The sequence below is a fragment of the Gasterosteus aculeatus genome, chromosome X (genome assembly GCF_964276395.1).
Source record: "Gasterosteus aculeatus chromosome X, fGasAcu3.hap1.1, whole genome shotgun sequence".
NCBI classification, from domain to species: domain Eukaryota; kingdom Metazoa; phylum Chordata; class Actinopteri; order Perciformes; family Gasterosteidae; genus Gasterosteus; species Gasterosteus aculeatus.
In genome coordinates this window covers 6,963,641-6,980,511 of record NC_135698.1, presented here as the reverse complement: position 1 = coordinate 6,980,511, position 16,871 = coordinate 6,963,641, and the positions used below count along the sequence as shown (strand labels likewise).

The 16,871-nt window shown below is 49.8% G+C and overlaps 1 protein-coding gene across 1 annotated transcript in view; it reads left to right on the top strand.

Annotated features, from left to right (window-relative positions):
* The window catches only part of cecr2 (CECR2 histone acetyl-lysine reader), a 29,247-nt gene that overhangs the window by 6,665 nt on the left and 5,711 nt on the right, over window positions 1-16,871 (top strand). Inside the window, exons 2-16 of the mRNA XM_040161811.2 lie at window positions 5,497-5,591; window positions 7,818-8,001; window positions 8,753-8,880; window positions 9,117-9,200; window positions 9,667-9,725; window positions 9,880-10,040; window positions 12,242-12,331; window positions 12,570-12,723; window positions 13,697-13,826; window positions 13,922-13,959; window positions 14,051-14,142; window positions 14,234-14,360; window positions 15,098-15,465; window positions 15,570-15,710; window positions 15,828-16,617. Of these exons, the coding sequence (XP_040017745.2) occupies window positions 5,497-5,591; window positions 7,818-8,001; window positions 8,753-8,880; window positions 9,117-9,200; window positions 9,667-9,725; window positions 9,880-10,040; window positions 12,242-12,331; window positions 12,570-12,723; window positions 13,697-13,826; window positions 13,922-13,959; window positions 14,051-14,142; window positions 14,234-14,360; window positions 15,098-15,465; window positions 15,570-15,710; window positions 15,828-16,617 (2,641 nt within the window). The remainder of the gene's footprint in view (window positions 1-5,496; window positions 5,592-7,817; window positions 8,002-8,752; window positions 8,881-9,116; window positions 9,201-9,666; window positions 9,726-9,879; window positions 10,041-12,241; window positions 12,332-12,569; window positions 12,724-13,696; window positions 13,827-13,921; window positions 13,960-14,050; window positions 14,143-14,233; window positions 14,361-15,097; window positions 15,466-15,569; window positions 15,711-15,827; window positions 16,618-16,871) is intronic.

Genomic DNA, 16,871 nt, shown 5'->3' with positions numbered 1-16,871 from the left:
TAAAGCCGTCGAGACTTTTTCACACTCTAGGAGATCAAGAACATTTCTTTTTTTAAATGCCCTCCCTCACAGGCAAACGAGAGGAGCCTTTGTAAAGAGCCCCCCCCCCACACACACACACACACACACACACACACACACACACACACACACACACACACACACATCCCAATTGTGATTGACAAGTGAGAGCAGCAGTACATGCATCAGATTGCTTCACATGGGGAGCGCATGCACGGGGAGGGGGCAGGCACATACACCAGGGTTTGTTTCGGCCGGCTCCATTGTTGGAGCTCCCCATGGTTCCCTGTGTCTGTCTCCAGTCTGGGGCGGCGTCCCTCCCTTCCCCTGTCCCCCCCCCCCCACCCCGTGCTGCCGACTCACTCTGGGCCTCGAGCGGAATTGAGACGACGCGGGAGAAACCAAGCGGCGAGAACTTCGCCAAAGCAGCTCCCCTCCAGTGGGAGTCGTAGAATTGAGGGAGCGGGATATTATTCCAGGGTTGAGTTGGGGTGCAGACTGGCACACACTTGGCTGACTAGACGGATCACTCGGGAGGGGAAGGGGGGGTTCATGCTTAAGTGAGGACTTGTGGTTGGCACACTTCTTTTACACGTTTTGTTGTCAAAATATGAACGTGTGAGCCAAAACACTGTTGTTTAGTTGTCAATGCCGACTTGCATTGTGGGCAGCTCGTGTGACCACAATTAACCGCGTCATCAATTGTTTTACGGTTGTGTGACGCGAACTGTGCTGTGGGGCAACAATTTAAATCTTATCTTGACTGATACGCAATTCGGCTCGGTGAATAGAATTATGCCACCGCTTCTCTTGCATGTTACATTTTGTCGCCTAAGATACAGAATTAAACCACTTTGCTAAAGGTTACTTTCCTCTTGTGAGGCTGCAAGCCATCTGCTTTATGTTGTTTTCTCCATTTCAAGACCCCTCCCTCAGAGTCTAAAACCAAACCTGCTCAGGGACCATTTTCCCTGCTCACGGTCGGCTGTGTGTGTGTGTGTGTGTGTGTGTGTGTGTGTGTGTGGCGCATACTAGACGCAGCGAGCGAATGGGACCGCTGGGATGGCAGCTGAAGCAGGAAGCTCCATTTTACTGAAGTTGATGATGCGGTTTCCTCGGAGCTGACAATGGAAGTATGGGGGCGGGGGGCTCAGGGCGGCACCAGGTGGCCTCCTGTGCTTAATGACTCTCACCCGTATTCTGGTGAGGTGGGCCAAGGCAAAGGCTCGATCTGCTGTCCGTGCCTCAACCCCCCCCCCCCAGCCCACCACACATAAACACACACCCAGACACTTACACAGCTTCTTCCCCACTCGTAAAGCCCACCTGTCCCCTTAACCCTGACACACTATAATACAACTCTGTGAGAAGTTGGAATTGACTTTACAGGATAAAAGGGCTTTTAGCTTTCTAGCACAGTTGCATTTGGCCCTGCGTGGTGTGCGAGCTGCACTTAGTCTTTGTCACTGTTGTCGTTCTTCCTGTTCACATATTTTCATAAACAAATGGCGTCCTTCCCCCGGAGGCTGCAGCCGTTTTGAATGTGTTCTGATCTGCTCGTTAAGACAGGTGCGTGCGGGACATGAACCGTCCCCTGTGGCTTAAAGGGCTGTAAATACCGAGTACCCCCCGTCCAGGCCTATTGGCCAGCAAGTTATGTTGCTTCGATGCGTAAGTCAGATGTTCCACTGGCAGCGACCCGAGAGACGCTTAGCTCCTCCTCCAATCAAGCGAACGGCACATCCTGAGGATGCGAGGGCGTCTTCCTGCGGCGTTTAAGGCTGCGTGTGCATGTTTGTCATGTGGCAGGAGGTGGTTACGTGTGTGTGAGAGGGGGTGGGGGAGGGAGAGAGATAGGGGGGTGTTGTCAGATGATGGCTCCTGGAGCCGAGTAGGGGGAGGAAGAAAAAAGAAAAAAGAAAGCAGCAAAGGAGAGGAAGAGAGAGGGGGAGCCTTTACACAACAAACAGGCATCCCCTCCCCTCCTCCTGTCCCCTCCTCCCGCTAGCTGTGCACACATCCTCGCAACTGTTGGTGATATAGACCCCGGAGGGGCTGTTAACGGCAGTGGCATGGAAAGTATCTGCTGTGAGGCGAGCCAGAGAGGCCAACCCCCGATGCTACGGTCTTTGTGGATCTGCCACAACCTTGGGGCTGCTGATACATCTGCTGCTCGACTGATTATCACAACCCCACGTCTCTCTGTGTGTCCCTCTCTTTCTCTCTGTGTTGGTCGTAGACCTTCTATCTCAGTTTTTCCTCTCTCTCTCGCTCTGATATGAATGGGACACATGATGGGGGGGACCATCGGTGTTTCATTTTTATCTGCAAATGCAGATGGTGTTTTCCGCCTTGAACTTGGTTCAGCCTTGATGTCTCCTCCGCGCCTTCCTCAGATGATTTATGTCACGTTGTCTCGTAACATTTTCCGCACTGGCTCCCAGGTCAAGCAGAGACCCAGAGTCGCGTCCTCCGAGCGAAGGCTCGTCTGCAGCGTGGCTTCGTTAAATCCCTCTTTAAACGGCACATGTGTGTGCAACGCACTATTCCTGGATGCGTGTTCGAGCCACGTTATAGAAGAGTTATTTCTCTCTTTTTGGGGAGTCTGTCGAAGTCTGTTGGATGTCAATAGCGCTCAATCATTTCCATCAATGCGTCATTGAGGCATGGTCATCACAGCCAGGCATTCAACCCAAACCAGTGTTGGAAGGAGGGAGCTAATTGAGAATCGACTAAAGTGTGTCAAGCCATTTTCAACCTCCCTGACTTTTGACAAACCACATGCATGTTGTTTGTCGACTGGACCCTGCACCTTTTTCGTTGTTTGTTTTGGCCTCAAATCGGTCCATTGCTGAAACGTTAGCCCACAGCTTACCCTCTTGTAATACTGACAAAAACCACAACACCGTCCTCTCCTTCAGTGCAGCCAGCCACCGGCTCTGCCTCTAGTGCGGGACACTGTCATGGGATGAGGAACTCACGTGTTGTAAGAGGAGGGATAATAGAATGCCTCAGAGGCCCTTGTAGGCAACATGGAGCAACACAGTGGGAGGAAAAAGGGTGTGGAAGAGAGGAGTAAGAGGTTAAGCCAGCAGGGGAGACGGGTGAGAGGAGTAGCAAATACCTTCAGGGCAAACTGCTGTTTGCAAGGCGGGCCTACAGAAGGGCTGTAGTGATGACACACCTTTTGACAAGCCTTGACTCTCCCTCCAATCTTTGTCCCGTGAGCGTGTGTGAATACGAATGGCCTGATTTGTTTTGGCTCTCGATCGGTGCACTTTAAAGTTTATCGCCCTCCCCCAGCTCTCTTATCTACGAGTCCCATTGATCATTAATGCGAAGCAGGCAAAGTACTGCAAAGCGTTCATCCCGCCGAGACACGCGCGAATGTCGGTAAAAGTGTGTTGTTGTGCTGCCCATGTTTGCCAGAGGTCGCGGGTGGTGTCGTCCTAGTGCGTTGGTTCGATGGGCCGATGGAGGCAAAAAGGTTCTCACAGGACGTGTCCCTCTCAACCCGTCAGCGTTAGTGAGAGCCAGGGCCGAAGAAAGGCCACAAACACTACATCAATTCCCCCCGCCACCCCACCCGTCTGCCATCTGAGAGGCAGTGTGGCACTTCAAAGGTGGAGCAGGGCGGCGTTAATCCAGGGGGCTGTAGCGAGCCCTCCAATCTGCCTCCTCGACTCTCCACTCGTCCCCCTGGCCGTGCCCCCACAGACTTTCTGGCCCCCCCCAGACTTTCTTTTTTTTTGCGAAGCGAGATCAAAGTGCAGCCCGTCTCTGATGGATGGCCTCGGTCCGGTCCGGAGGCCGCCAGACGAGGGGGACCAGGAAATGGAAGGGAGCGTGACACAGGATCTCCCACGCGCACACACACACGCGCACACGCTTGTCCACGCGGGGACACACATGCTGCCTTTCCGTCCTGTGAGGATCACCGGTCATGGGCACAGCTGCGCGGCCGAACAGCGAGACGAGGACCTTTTGCTGGAAAAATATGAGTCCCGCTACCCCCAGACTCAAAATATCCTCTCGTCCGCTCTGGCCTTCGTCTCCCATGCGCTGACCCACAAGTCTTCCTGCTTACGGTGTGTCGTAGAATTGTTTTTAATTTGCCGCTGTGAGACCGTTGGATTTGTAGACTTTTTTTAAATGGGTTGTTAGAATGTGTTCATGAAACCTAATGAACTGTTCTTCCTGTGCTTGGTGAGACGTAGCATATACGTACGTCTCGTCATCGCCAGTGCACTCCCGGTGTCTTTCTCTCGCTTGCGGCTCCCTCTCTTGTGGTAGAACATGAAGCGTATCTTCTCCTTCAGCTTCTTTCTCAACCACCATTCTGCCTCTTCCCCGCCCCCGTTTGTTATCGTCCTGACGTGTTAGAACGCGGCTTCCGGTCGCTTACCGTGGCGGGGCGGGGGGTGCGCGTGCGCTGACCTCTAGCGACCCCTAAGCTCGACCAGGCTCCGTTAGAGAGAGGCGGACGGATAAGAGGCGAGTGAGTGCTCGATGATTGAGCGTGCCTCCTTGTCCTCGAGATGATTCTTTTTTAGTATTTATTTTTTTTAACCTATGAACCCGTAGTAGTGCGTCTGTGGATGATGTAGGGAGAGTGACACACACACAGAGGGGGAGAGAGAGAGAGAGAGTTTTGATCTGTTGCTAGTGTAAGAGGAAGGAGTGGTCAGCTGTGGGGAGGCGCTTCTTTTTCCTCTTTGCTTCCAGCCTGAGGGGGCTTGTTTGTGACCTGCTACAGGGGGCTTTAGGTGAAATGGACACTTGGCTGACGGAGCAAATGCATTTGCATTTCTGCCCTTTCAGCCTCCCTCTCTCCCTCGTTCTGTTATGTTCTACTCCAGACTTTTTTGGTATCATTTGGAGGAGAAAGCAGTGCATGCTGGGAAGCAGTGTGGGGCGCTCCGTTGTGGTTGGTCAGCGAGAGGAGGGGGGGGGCGGGAGGGCACGGCTGTGTGTGAAGCTCTAGGCCCCTACTGCCTCCCATCTCTCCATGGTGCTTTCAGGTCTTTTAGAGTTTGCTCTGCCGGTTATTGCCGCTTCATAAAACCTCAATGGCGGAAGCACAATGCCAGGAGAGGGGTCACGGCTGAACTTGAACCTCTGCTTCAGCCAAACAACCACCGGCACACCGAGACGCCCGACTCGGACAGCGACGCATTCCAACCGTCCCTCCTGCTGTCCGCCTCTGCCAGCTGAATTTACCTGAGTACCAGTGGGCTCAGTAATGGTCGTCTTCTTTGTGCAGTATCTCAACTTGGAGCTGAGATACTGACCGTTCTCCTCATTGGTTGATTGGTCAAAAATTGTTTTTGTTTGTCATAATGCCTTTTTCCTCTGAAATCTCCGTATCAGAATTTTTCCATTGAGCGGCGGCGACCATTGATCCTACTGAGGACTCTGATTTGTTGTTGTCTTGTGTGTTCTGACCCTCCTCTCTCTCTTGTCGCGTTCATCCAGGAGTTGGAGAAAGCCCTGTCAGAGCAGGACCTGGACTTCCTCAGGGACCTTATTGCTTGTCTTCTGCAAGGCTGCTACCAGCGCAATGATATCACGTAAGTATTGAATTAAAAAAAGGCAAAGGCTGTGGAAGTAATGCCACTGCAGCTTATCCCAAAAGTTAGATGAGGTTTTAATTTGGGCCCAAGGGAGAATTTGTTGTTGACTGGAATCACTGGCGTTCATGATATCAGCACTTTGACGGTAGCAGCAAATGACACCAAAGTTTAGCGGTGTACAAATCAATCTAGTTTGGGTTAATAGCCTGGTTTCAGCAGTGCACTAGTGCCCCGCTTCAGTAAGTGTTTGTGATAAAATACCAATATGAAATTGATAGGACCTGTTTTGTTTGGGTTTCCATACCAGAAAAGTAAATTATTGATATCTTGCTTTGAGAAACACGAAAATAGTGAACAAATAAGGCCCAAGTCCAAAATAATGTCCCACAACAAGCAGCCAAATAATATATTCAGTTATTTGATACTGTTTAGTTTGTCAAAGAAGGATTTAGTAGCTTAAAGCCGTACATCTGAACTCTAGGTCTTCATCTTACCAGATCTAGCATAGTGGGACCATCCCCTGCGTTTTTTTTAAATAAAACATTAGGCACGCTGGAAAAATAATCAATACAAGTCCCTCCTCCCCATCTTTTGACAGGTAGCTGCAAAGATAAAAGCAGAATTTCCATCTCCTTTTTAAATTAGTCATAGCACCCAAGAGAGCCTCCATAGGAAGTCTGACTAACCGGCGCGATGAGTCGCTGAGGCGTCAGAATGTACGATGACTTAAGGTCTGTGGTGAACGAGTGCTCCACCTCTGCAGCAGCATACGGCGTGTATGCAGCACGGAAACTTCCTCCTCCGTAACCATGTTAAAGTGAGTTCTAACCCAAATCCCAACATGGGTTTACTCTCTCATGGGGCTCCCCCCGATCCCACCCGTCATTTGAAGAGTAGCGCCGTGGTCCCAGCGAAGCGATGAGAGGCAGGAAGGGTCCAGTTCTTCCGCCCGTGCAACCGCTTACAGGAGGACAACCTGCCTTATTGGACTGGACAGGCGCTGGCATCCCGGGGGTTGCCGCCCGGCGCTGGCCTTTCACAGAGCTGCCCTTTTCATCCGCATGTGTTAAACGCTCTGCCGGAGCGGGGGAGAGAAGGGAGGGAGCATGTTGGGTGGGAGGACGAAGGATGGAAAGTGGCGAGTGGGAGTGGGGGGGGGGCTGCAGCTGTGTGAAAAGTGCACGCTGCTCTTTCAAGATAAGCCATTTTTCTGGCCCTCTTTCTCTGCGCCCACCCCTGCCCCGAGCCCTTGTTCCGTTCAGCTGGAGTTGGAGCTGAAAGCTACAGATTAATTGAGACCTGAACCGGAACCAACGTTTATTTACCACCTTCCACTCGTAGAAGAGATACGACTAGAAACTAGTCTTTCCTTTTCTTCTTCTCCCCGCCCCGGTCCGGTGTCCTCGGTTTTAAAGCCGATAGGCTGGTTTGAACTTTGCGCGTTCTGCTGGATTTTGAGACGTGGAATGTTTTCCCAACAATGGCCACAAGGCATTTGCAATTTTATGCGTTTATCCATGCTGACGGATCTCTATGGATCCCCCAAAAAAAACCTCTGTCTTAATTTATTTTCATTATTTGTTTTAATAATTTGCATCTTATTATTGTATTGGTGTTCCTTTATAACCGCATGATCCAAAAAACATTTAGACAACAACCAGATTAATGACTCCATTATTTTGGGGTTGCAACTGATGGAATGGCTACATAAATAACTTTTTCCTAACATGTGTGTTTCAAATGTATTGAAAGGGGATGACCTTAATCGAACAAATCAACTACAAAACAAACGTAGGAGACAACAAAGTAGCATAAGGAAAACTAGAAAGGGGACGAGTAGGAAGTGAGGGCTGTAACTCGTCCTCCTATTGCAGCTTTACCTGCTCAGCACCCCCAACCTGAGCTCCTCACTCCCCCACGACTCTCCATTCTAACAATACAATGGAAGATCTTAAGTGGGAAGAACTGAACCAGAATGAGGATGAAATGAAATAGAAACTGACACCCAATGGAACGACCACAACATCAGCAAGAAAAACTAACTGTGTGTGTGTGTGCGTGTGCGTGTGCGTGCGTGCGTGCGCGCGTTTTAATAATTGGATTAGATTTTAGCTGGTGTTAAAGGTTTTATGAGCCATGCCTTTCCTTTTGCACCTTCCTCTGTTGCATTCAGTTTCTCATCTGTTTTTTTTTTTTTATCATGCCTTTGCTCCGCCCCTTTAGCCCCCAGGCATTTAGCAGTTACCTGGACGACATCATCAGCTACCGGTGGGAGCTGGAAGAAGGGAAGCCCAACCCACTTCGAGAGGGTCCCTTCGAGGACCTCCCTCCTCGCACTCAGGTGGAACTGCTCCACCGGCTGTGCGACTACCGTCTAGATGCCGCTGATGTCTTCGACCTGCTCAAGGTAAACGTCCACGGGGACCGGCTCACGCTGCGCGGACATATCTGCTTCCATGCACGCGCTCTGCTCGCCATTTTACTCAAGAGATTTAGGAAGTACTTATTATTTTATGATAAGTAGTTACTTGCTGTGTAAACCACTTAATTATGACCTGCGCAGCCTGTAAGCGTTGTACTCCATTAACACTATGGTTGGTTAATAAATACACCTGCCACTGCTTTAATTAGTTCAGATATTTCTCTGCAAAAATCTTTTTTACGGATACTATATGTATGAGGCATCAGGGTTTCTGTCCAGGCTTCTTCAACACAAAACAGGTTGGAGAATTAAAAAGCACCACACATTTCCATTCTTTTAATGAGCTCTAGGTTTCTTTTCTGTAAGGATGAAGAAAGACCTGTATATTGATTTACAGTTGAACCTAAATTAGTAATTAGAAGCAATCAAGCTTTTATGAGACACCTAACAAAGCATGTGGGTGCATCTAATAACACCATAGCCACAATACCTCCATCCTGTTTATACTCTCCCTCTAATATATCCTACAGTTTTTTCAGGAGATACATTTTTTTCCAAATAAATAAGCAGATCTATGAATTTACTCTGAAAGATGGTGAAAGTGGCCCATGTCTGTGTATGATTCACGGCCATGTGGGCTCAAAGGACAGGATGACGTCACCTGCTAATGACTAATGATTTAAAATACCAGCCCATGATTTAAGTGCCCCCCTCCACCCCCCCCCCCCCTCATTAGGGCCTGGATGCAGACAGCCTGAGAGTGGAACCACTGGGGCAGGATGGAAATGGAGCCCTCTACTGGTACTTTTACGGCACTCGCATGTACAAAGAAGAACGAACCAAGAGGAAAGCAGAGAAAATGGGGTAAATATCTCTGCCTCTCTCTAACCCTCATACCCGGTGCACTGAGGACAAATGTTGTGTCACTCGTCATGTTGTCTGTGCTTAACTGGTGCATGTGGTAAGTGTGTAATTGCAGTCGTGGTTTGACCCATTTACAGACCTGTTAAGGGTTAATTATAGAGGTGTCCTAGTGCTTATTACTTGGTTAAAAGGCCATAATTGTAAAGACGTCCTTTCTGCTTTGTGTTGTTTTTCAGTGAAGCCACTGAGCTGACGTTACCAGAGAAAAAGAAAAGGGGAAGACCGCCAAAGAAGATAAAACTGGAAGAGCCTCAGCTGTGGTGAGGCAACAGCGTAAAACTGAGAAATGCCCACATCTGCACGGTTATATCTAAAGAAAAATCAGCATTTAACCATCAAATGTAATCAGCAGTTATTGCTTAAGAAGATGACACATAATCCGGTTTTTATCCGGTTTTCCGGACTTGTTTTAGGATTCCCTTTGAGCTCAGTCAGCTGGTGACTTGCCTGTAGATAATTGCTCGACCTAAAATGTAATTATAATAATATAAGAATAAAACGTATTTCTTGGCGTGTAAACCCTTTGTATTTTAATTGTTTCTGTAGACAAAAACATGCATAGCGTGGAAGATATAACAGATATACACAGAGCAGTCATATGAAGTCTAACCTCCCCCCCCCCCCCCGAATTGTCACAGAAACATGTGGCATTTGATTACAATTAATGATTCACTGAAAAGTTTTGCCTGTATTATTCTCCAATGTTTTCTTGTTTTTACCGTTCAGTGAGCTGGAAAACGAAGTGACGACAGAAAATGAGCCGCAAGATCTCCCCCCTAGCACAGGTGAGAGGATCTGAGGGATATAAGCACATTTATTTTGATGTTGACCTCATCCAAGTGTCCGTGGATTTGTGTGTGTGTGTTTCTCCTCACGTTTCACTGTGTCAATCGTCACTAGGATCAATAAGTCGACGTCTCTCTCTTTCGCTTCTACCAGGCCGCAAGCGAGGCGCTTGGTCGCTCGTGTGCGACACGGAGGAGCAATGGGTCAGTCTGGTCGAGAGCATCCAGGACAAACCCTCCCCCCAGGACCGCCACCTCCACCGGGTCATCAGCCAGAACTTCTTGCCCGAGATCCGCAGCATGATCGAGCACAAGGTCAGATGCCAAATGTGATGTTGTTGCTATTAGCTCCATTTACGGCAGCACATAGTCATTGGGCTGCGGGTCCAGTTTGTTGGCTTCGGCCACAAGCGATATTAATGATATGTTAGCTCATAAACAGCCAATTCCAACCAGAGCAGATATGCCGGTGTTTTAATTCTCATTTGAACTTAATATTAAACTAATCTTCTCATGAGTTGTATGCCGCATATAAGGGCCACGGTAAGTAAAAAAAAAAAAAAATCCCTCTGTCATCTGGTTTTTATAACCTCCTTTTCGGATCAATGTTAATTATAGTCCCTACCCGTATGACTTTTTGGCATTGGCAGGAGCAGGACTAATGGAGCTTGAAAGGTTGCGCAGCCTCTCCTCGGTTACTTTCATGTTGCAATAGATCACTGTCCCCCTCAAGGAGTTTCTTTCATGACCCTGGACTCTTTAGCTGGGGCAGCTGCAGGAGAGGTGAAGGGAAGGGAAGCCGGTCTCTGCTTGCCCTGAATTCTGCACACCAGCTTTGGGAAGGAGTTGGCCCTGGGGCAGACTGTGGAGAACTAGTTTTGTAACGAAATCCGTTTTACGGACCGAGCAGCATGTTGGGGACTTATCGTGCTAATTGTCTCTTGTGTTTAATCTGCATACGTGTTTGAAACCATGCCTTTCCACTGAGGCGACTTATTAAAAGACACTTTCATGTTACAAACAACAGGGAAGGAACTGGTTTCTATCACACCTCATCACAGTGTGAAAGAAACCACCGGTGTTACACAGCTGGAGATCCAATCAGAAGGCCCTGCATTGATCTGCAGTTTCTCTTTTTATTTTTAACCATATGGCATTGCTAGGCAACGGCTTCCTGTGATTCATATACACACAACTGGGACCCTTGTAGAATGTTTACGTTTACGACTGTGACATGGTCCATGAAACGTAGTTAAGTGATAAAAGCAACCAGAACCATTGGATATTGACTCAATTATTGAATACATCAGTTTTTATTTGTGTTAGTGGGTGTGTCTGTGTTTGTGTGAACATTACAGCACGTCAAATACAGAGTGTGTGTGTGTGTGTGTGTGTGTGTGTGTGTGTGTTCTCCACCTGTCTCGGGCTGCTGTCACGGGCCTCTGATAGCAGGCAGGAGCTCACCTTGAGGCAGGACGAAGCCTCGTGAGTGACAGCTCTGCTGCGCTGCAGGATTCTCTCGACCTCTCTGCGTGTCGACACCTGAGGCACTCCATCATTGTCTGTGCGTTGGGTGGAGCAGGGATTTGGCGCCGGGGGGGGTGGGGGTGTGACGTACAGAGGGATTGCGGAGCCCCCGTATATGTTGGGGCTTCACGCTAAGACGAGGCAGAGATGGAGCGGGGACAGAAGAGCTTCAGATGGCACTATAGATAAGATCGTGGACATCGGTCTTATTTCCGTCCTCTCGTGCCGACCGTGTCTCCATTCTTCTTCTACCGCCCCCGCCTGCACACATCTGCAGGCTTCACGCGGCATCGAAAGCATTCTTTAGGCCTCATTATTGTGTTATGGATGACCAGAAGCCTGATTGTGACACCTCTCAGTGCCGTCGGCCGCTGCAGGCCGACAGTTGTTCACAGTCCGTCTTCTCTGATGAACTGTGACGTGAGCTGCAGAAGCCGGTCCCTGATAAAGACGAGCTTTCAAGGGATCCGTTTAGAGCTCTCTGCTGGCTGGTGTTCTCCCCCCCCCTTCCCCCTCTTCCTCCTGTGTGCTATGTCTGGATCCCCAACTGGGATGTGGATTATAGGCAGTATTTTTAAGTTGCGTAGTGAGAAATATAAGATACTGTGCCGTTAAATGGGCTGGACTGGCTATCTGGTGCTATATCACGGCGTAGTGTATTTGTCAACCAGACTAAGCTAGGCTGTCAGCGGGGGAGGGGAGAGCCAGTGACCTCGGTCTCCTCACTGCTCCTCCCCTGGGCCCGGCGTGTGCGTGGCCATCTATCTTGAAGACTCAATCAGTCATTTGCTGATGATACTGTAAATGATATGTATGTATGTATGTGAGACGTAGATGTCACCCGGCAATTTGAAAAGAATATGTTGGAATGTACTTACAAATGTAATTCTTTTAGAAAAATAAATAACAAATTGTTGTCATCTGTTGCCACTTGCATTATGATTTGTGCCTTTAATGGCTATTTCCTTATTTTCCTTATTTCCCCTCAGGAGCGGGAGCAGAAACAGAGGCTACTGGACCCGGCCCCAGTTCGCATATCACAGCGCTTCTCAGGAAAAGACTTTAACCGAGAGCATGAGGTGTGTGCGTGTGTGTGTGTGCGTGTGCACGTGTGTGTGTGTGTGTGTGTGTGTTTTTCTGGCTACATGCTGTTTGGTAGAAGGGCAAACCCCAGGTGTACTACAGCAGAGCTAGACCGATTCAAAGAGGTGTTTTAGTTGCACCTTCTTCGGCTTTGAGTGTTTCCAGTTAGCACATTATTCCTGTTATTGCACGATTAAGACCGATATAGTTACTATCGTGCGTCTATGTGTTCAGGACAATGTGAGGGCCATATCACAGGAGGAGGAAAAGAAGAAAGACGAAGAGCTGGACAGGCAGGTCCTGCTGGCCGAACAACGACGCGAAGAGGAAAGGCTCCATCAGGAGGAGCAGCAGAGAGAGAAGATGGAGAAGATCAAAGCTGTGGAGGGTAAGATGTCTGTAACACAAATGGAACCATGTTGGTTCCCAAGGTACCTTGATTTTCAGATCTGAATCACGTCCCCCGTCTACTGCAGCAAGCCCAATTAGTTATAAGTCAGCTATGGTATGCAGAGGGGTTAAACAATATAAACGGAGCTCAGTGCCAAAAGTCAAGTATCAAAGGAGCATCAATAATTTCACATTCTTTCATCAGCGACCTGGAAGCAGCAGGTAGGGGCCTTTCGCACTCTTCTTACGTTCTTGCAAATGGATCAAGGGCAGAATGGATTGTGAAGGGCACCTCACCCGCAGACCTTCACATCTCCACTGCTGTGGTTTGGCTCGTAGCGGTTTAAAGATCTACAGTAGCATAGCGGCGCGCTGAGCCTTCTGATTTATGTAGAATACACAGAGACTGTGAGAGCGAATGCTCAGGGCTTTGAATCAGGAGATCAGTCCCGTGCCCCCCCCCCCCCCTCCACCCCCCAACCCCTCTGATGTCATCTGTCAAGGGTTAGTGATCTGCTGATTGTGCTTCGTTGGAGGAGCCTCATTAATGTATTATAGATGAACAGCAGAAAGGGGCCTGATCTCTGTATGCATTGCAAATGTGGGATCCTCCCTCAAATCTCTTTTAATTTGCACGGCAGGCCTCTCATGTTAAAAGATAAAGCTGCATTCGCACTCTACGCTGCGCTCTTTTGATCTACCGGGCCGGAGAAAAGATGTCTGACGAATGGCTTTCTCCCTACCTATCTAAGCTGGGGCGGTTTCTGATGGCCGAGGCCTGGTTTTCATTGACTCTCCCGACAGCCTCAATCGACAGCAAGAGCAATTGCGACTGTAGTTCAAGAGCCTTTGGAAAAGGAAAAGCAATTAGAATTGGCCTGCAGTCTCCCGAGACTGGTGTGTCTACAGTATTTAGTTTTTATTGGTTGTGCTTCTAATTGCCCCCCTCCCCTGCCATTCTTCTCTCTCAGAGCGAGCCAAGAGGCGGAAGATGCGAGAGGAAAAGGCCTGGTTACTGTCTCAGGGAAAAGACCTGCCACCTGAACTCCTGAATCTGGAGCCTTCTTCTCCCGTCCACAGAACACGCAAGAATAAAGCGTTGTAAGAGGCGTCGTCCACGTCGCGCTCCTCATTTGACTACTTAAAATGACATGCAGTTGATGTGTTTTTAACCTGTCGCGTGTTTGACATTTCAGCTATGAAATTGATGACGACTACACTACTCTGTACAAAGGTACGCTTCTGAGCAGTTGCTAAAGGCCGCTGCTTCATCTCCACCTGCGTTGATGTTGGTTCTAATGTCCGATCTGATCTCTCCTCTGAAGTGCTCGAGGTTTTGAAAGCCCATAAAGACGCTTGGCCTTTCTTGGAGCCTGTGGATGATTCCTACGCCCCCAATTACCACGAGATCATCCAGGTACTAAATGCAGGAAAAAATGAGAGCCGGCATCTCACAGTAGTTAGTGATATTTTATTTAGGGACGTATTTGTTCTTCCAATCCCCTCAGACACCAATGGACCTGTCCACCATTGAAAAGAAGCTCAATGATGGGGACTACGTCGCCAAGGAGGAGTTTGCCGCCGACGTGAAGCTCATGTTTGAGAACTGCATCGAGTACAATGGAGAGGACAGCGGTAAATACACAAACCAGCTGGACAGTGCGGCTTCCTCCCTCCACACTTTTGCCTCGGTTTGAATGCTAATGAAAATCAATTTCAGTTGGGGGGGGCTGTTGTGTGAAGAAGTGCATATATGATTTTCTTTTTTGGTGGGGGGGGGACTGCCTGGGGGGGGGGAGAGAGCCAAAGAAAGGGGGCCGGACTAAGCGCTGTGTTGGGGCCGGGGCCAGGGCAGGCCTGACAGTGATTAATGAGGAGTGATTGAGCTGTGCTCTAGTGCTCAGGGGGATCTGAGCCCTGCAGTGCCAGAGAAACATTCCAGCTCCTAAGCCCCCTGTCTGGAGCCATCCATCCAACTCAATACTCTCTCAAGGGACAGGGGGGAGGAGCGTGGTCAGGGGGCCCTGGGTGGAGCAGCAGGAGGAGGGGTCATCCTATGCCCTCTGACCTGGTCAGTTGGCCGGTAGTGGGATGGGAACAGAGGAGCAAGTGTGTTGTCCATGGGTACATGTTCCGTTGTGTTTGGAGTGCAAAGGAGTGACTGAGGGACGGAGTGAGGTGTTTGTAGGATTGTGTGTGCTATGTGATGGGGGGGGGGGGGACTGGCAGCATGCAGAGTGACCATGAGTGGATATGCTACAGGTATGTAGTGTGTGTCTGCGTTTACGAGGCAGCAGAACACAGGGTTGTTTTTTAGCTTTGCATTTTATCATACGAGCATAGCTGATGTTTTTTGGGGGGATTTTCCACAGAGTACACCATCATGGCCGAGTCTCTAGAACGGTGCTTCAGCCGGGCCCTATTGAAACACTTTCCGTCCGAGGACGGCGACACGGACGAGGAGTTCCACATCAGCAGCGAAGACAAGGAGCGCAAGGACAAAAAGCGCAATCGTGGCAGCAGTAAACATTTGGGACCCGAAAGTCTGATCAAAGCCACCGAGCAAGTCCAACGCAAGAGAAACTCCCAAGGGGGCAAGGGCAGCTCCCACCCCGAAGAGAACAACAGACGGACGCGTCCGCCTCCCTCCCTTCACTGGGCCAATGCCCCCCCTCATCTCCAAAGCCAGCAGCACATTCACCGAGGAGACATCAGGGGCATGTACCACCCAGGACAACAGGTATCCACAGGAAGATTTCCTCTATGTTTAAAAAAACACGCCCTGCGCCTAAAACTGTCTAAAATTTTGAAGAAAGATTGAGAATCTCTCGGTTATCTTTCCAGCTTCTTGGTCCGCCCGGTCCTCATGGCCCACACATGTATGGCCAGAGAATGGCCATGGATCCCCGCTTCTCTTATCCAGCGCATATTCCCAGGCATGGCGACCCCAGTTTGAACCGCTTGCCACACAACTTTAACATGCAGGTATGCAAGCCCAATTACACATTTGGTTTTATTGAGGGAACCACCTCATTGTTGATTCTGGCAAAACGTGATTACTAATCAAAATCTCTAACTTGATTTCTTTCTTTCCGCCCCTAGCATCGCATGGTTGAGGGACGGCACATGGGTCCTAGGTATCCAATGGGACCAGATCCTAACCAACACCAGCCGCAGCATCCCTACATGGGTCCAACTCACGGCCCGTCTCTTGGCCCGCGGCCCTTGGGCCTACAACCAGGACCTCCTCCCGAAGCCAGCATGTATCCATCCCACCACCGTCCAGAGGGACACACCATGCACCCCTTGGGAAACAGATTCCTAGGGCCGGAAAGACCTCAGCACAACTACCCTGGCTTGAGGCCTCCCGGAATGGGCCTGTCGAACATGTGGACTGGTATGAATCACCAGGAGAGACCCAACGGGATGGGAATGCAAGATCCCAACATGGTGAACCAGCGCAACTTTAGTCACGGCGGAGTTCCCCCTCCAGTGGGCCATAAACCTTGGCCAGAGGCGGCTGGATACCCCCACCCCTCGCCCAATGCCCAGTATCAAATGTCCGCAGTGGTCTGTTCCCCGGGCCCCATGTCCTCCCGCCCCCCTGTTCCCCACCCAGACTCCTCTAGCAGGACACGCTTGGCTTCTATGCTGCAGAGCCCGGAGATGCTGGCCCTGCAGCAGCTGTCAGCCTCTTCTGGACCCCCTGCTGGTACCCCTCATCAGCACATCGGCAACTTTCAGCCGAATGGGCCCCCGTCAGGAATTGGCAGCATCCCAGCTCACCCCTCTCAGCAGCCTCCCCCTGCCCCTGAGGTTCAGCTGCTGCGTCCCGCTACAGACAATGGGCCAGACAGCCAGCCTTCTCAACAGACAGACATGCGGCCCAAAGGTAGACGCAACCTTCTCTTTCAGTGTTTAACCGGCCATCTATACATAAACCAGTTGCTGACCTTTCTAAAAGAAAGAGTTGCTACAAGAGTGTAGTGTGGTTGCTCTTTGCAATTTGGTTTTTCCTAAATTTTCCCTGCAAGGGGCTCATGAATATTCATTGTTTTAGTGGGATTTCTCCCTGGCTGCTTTGAGTGTACAAAAGAAGTGACATGTCTTGGGTTGAGCTTTACGAGTAAGCTTCAAATCTCACTT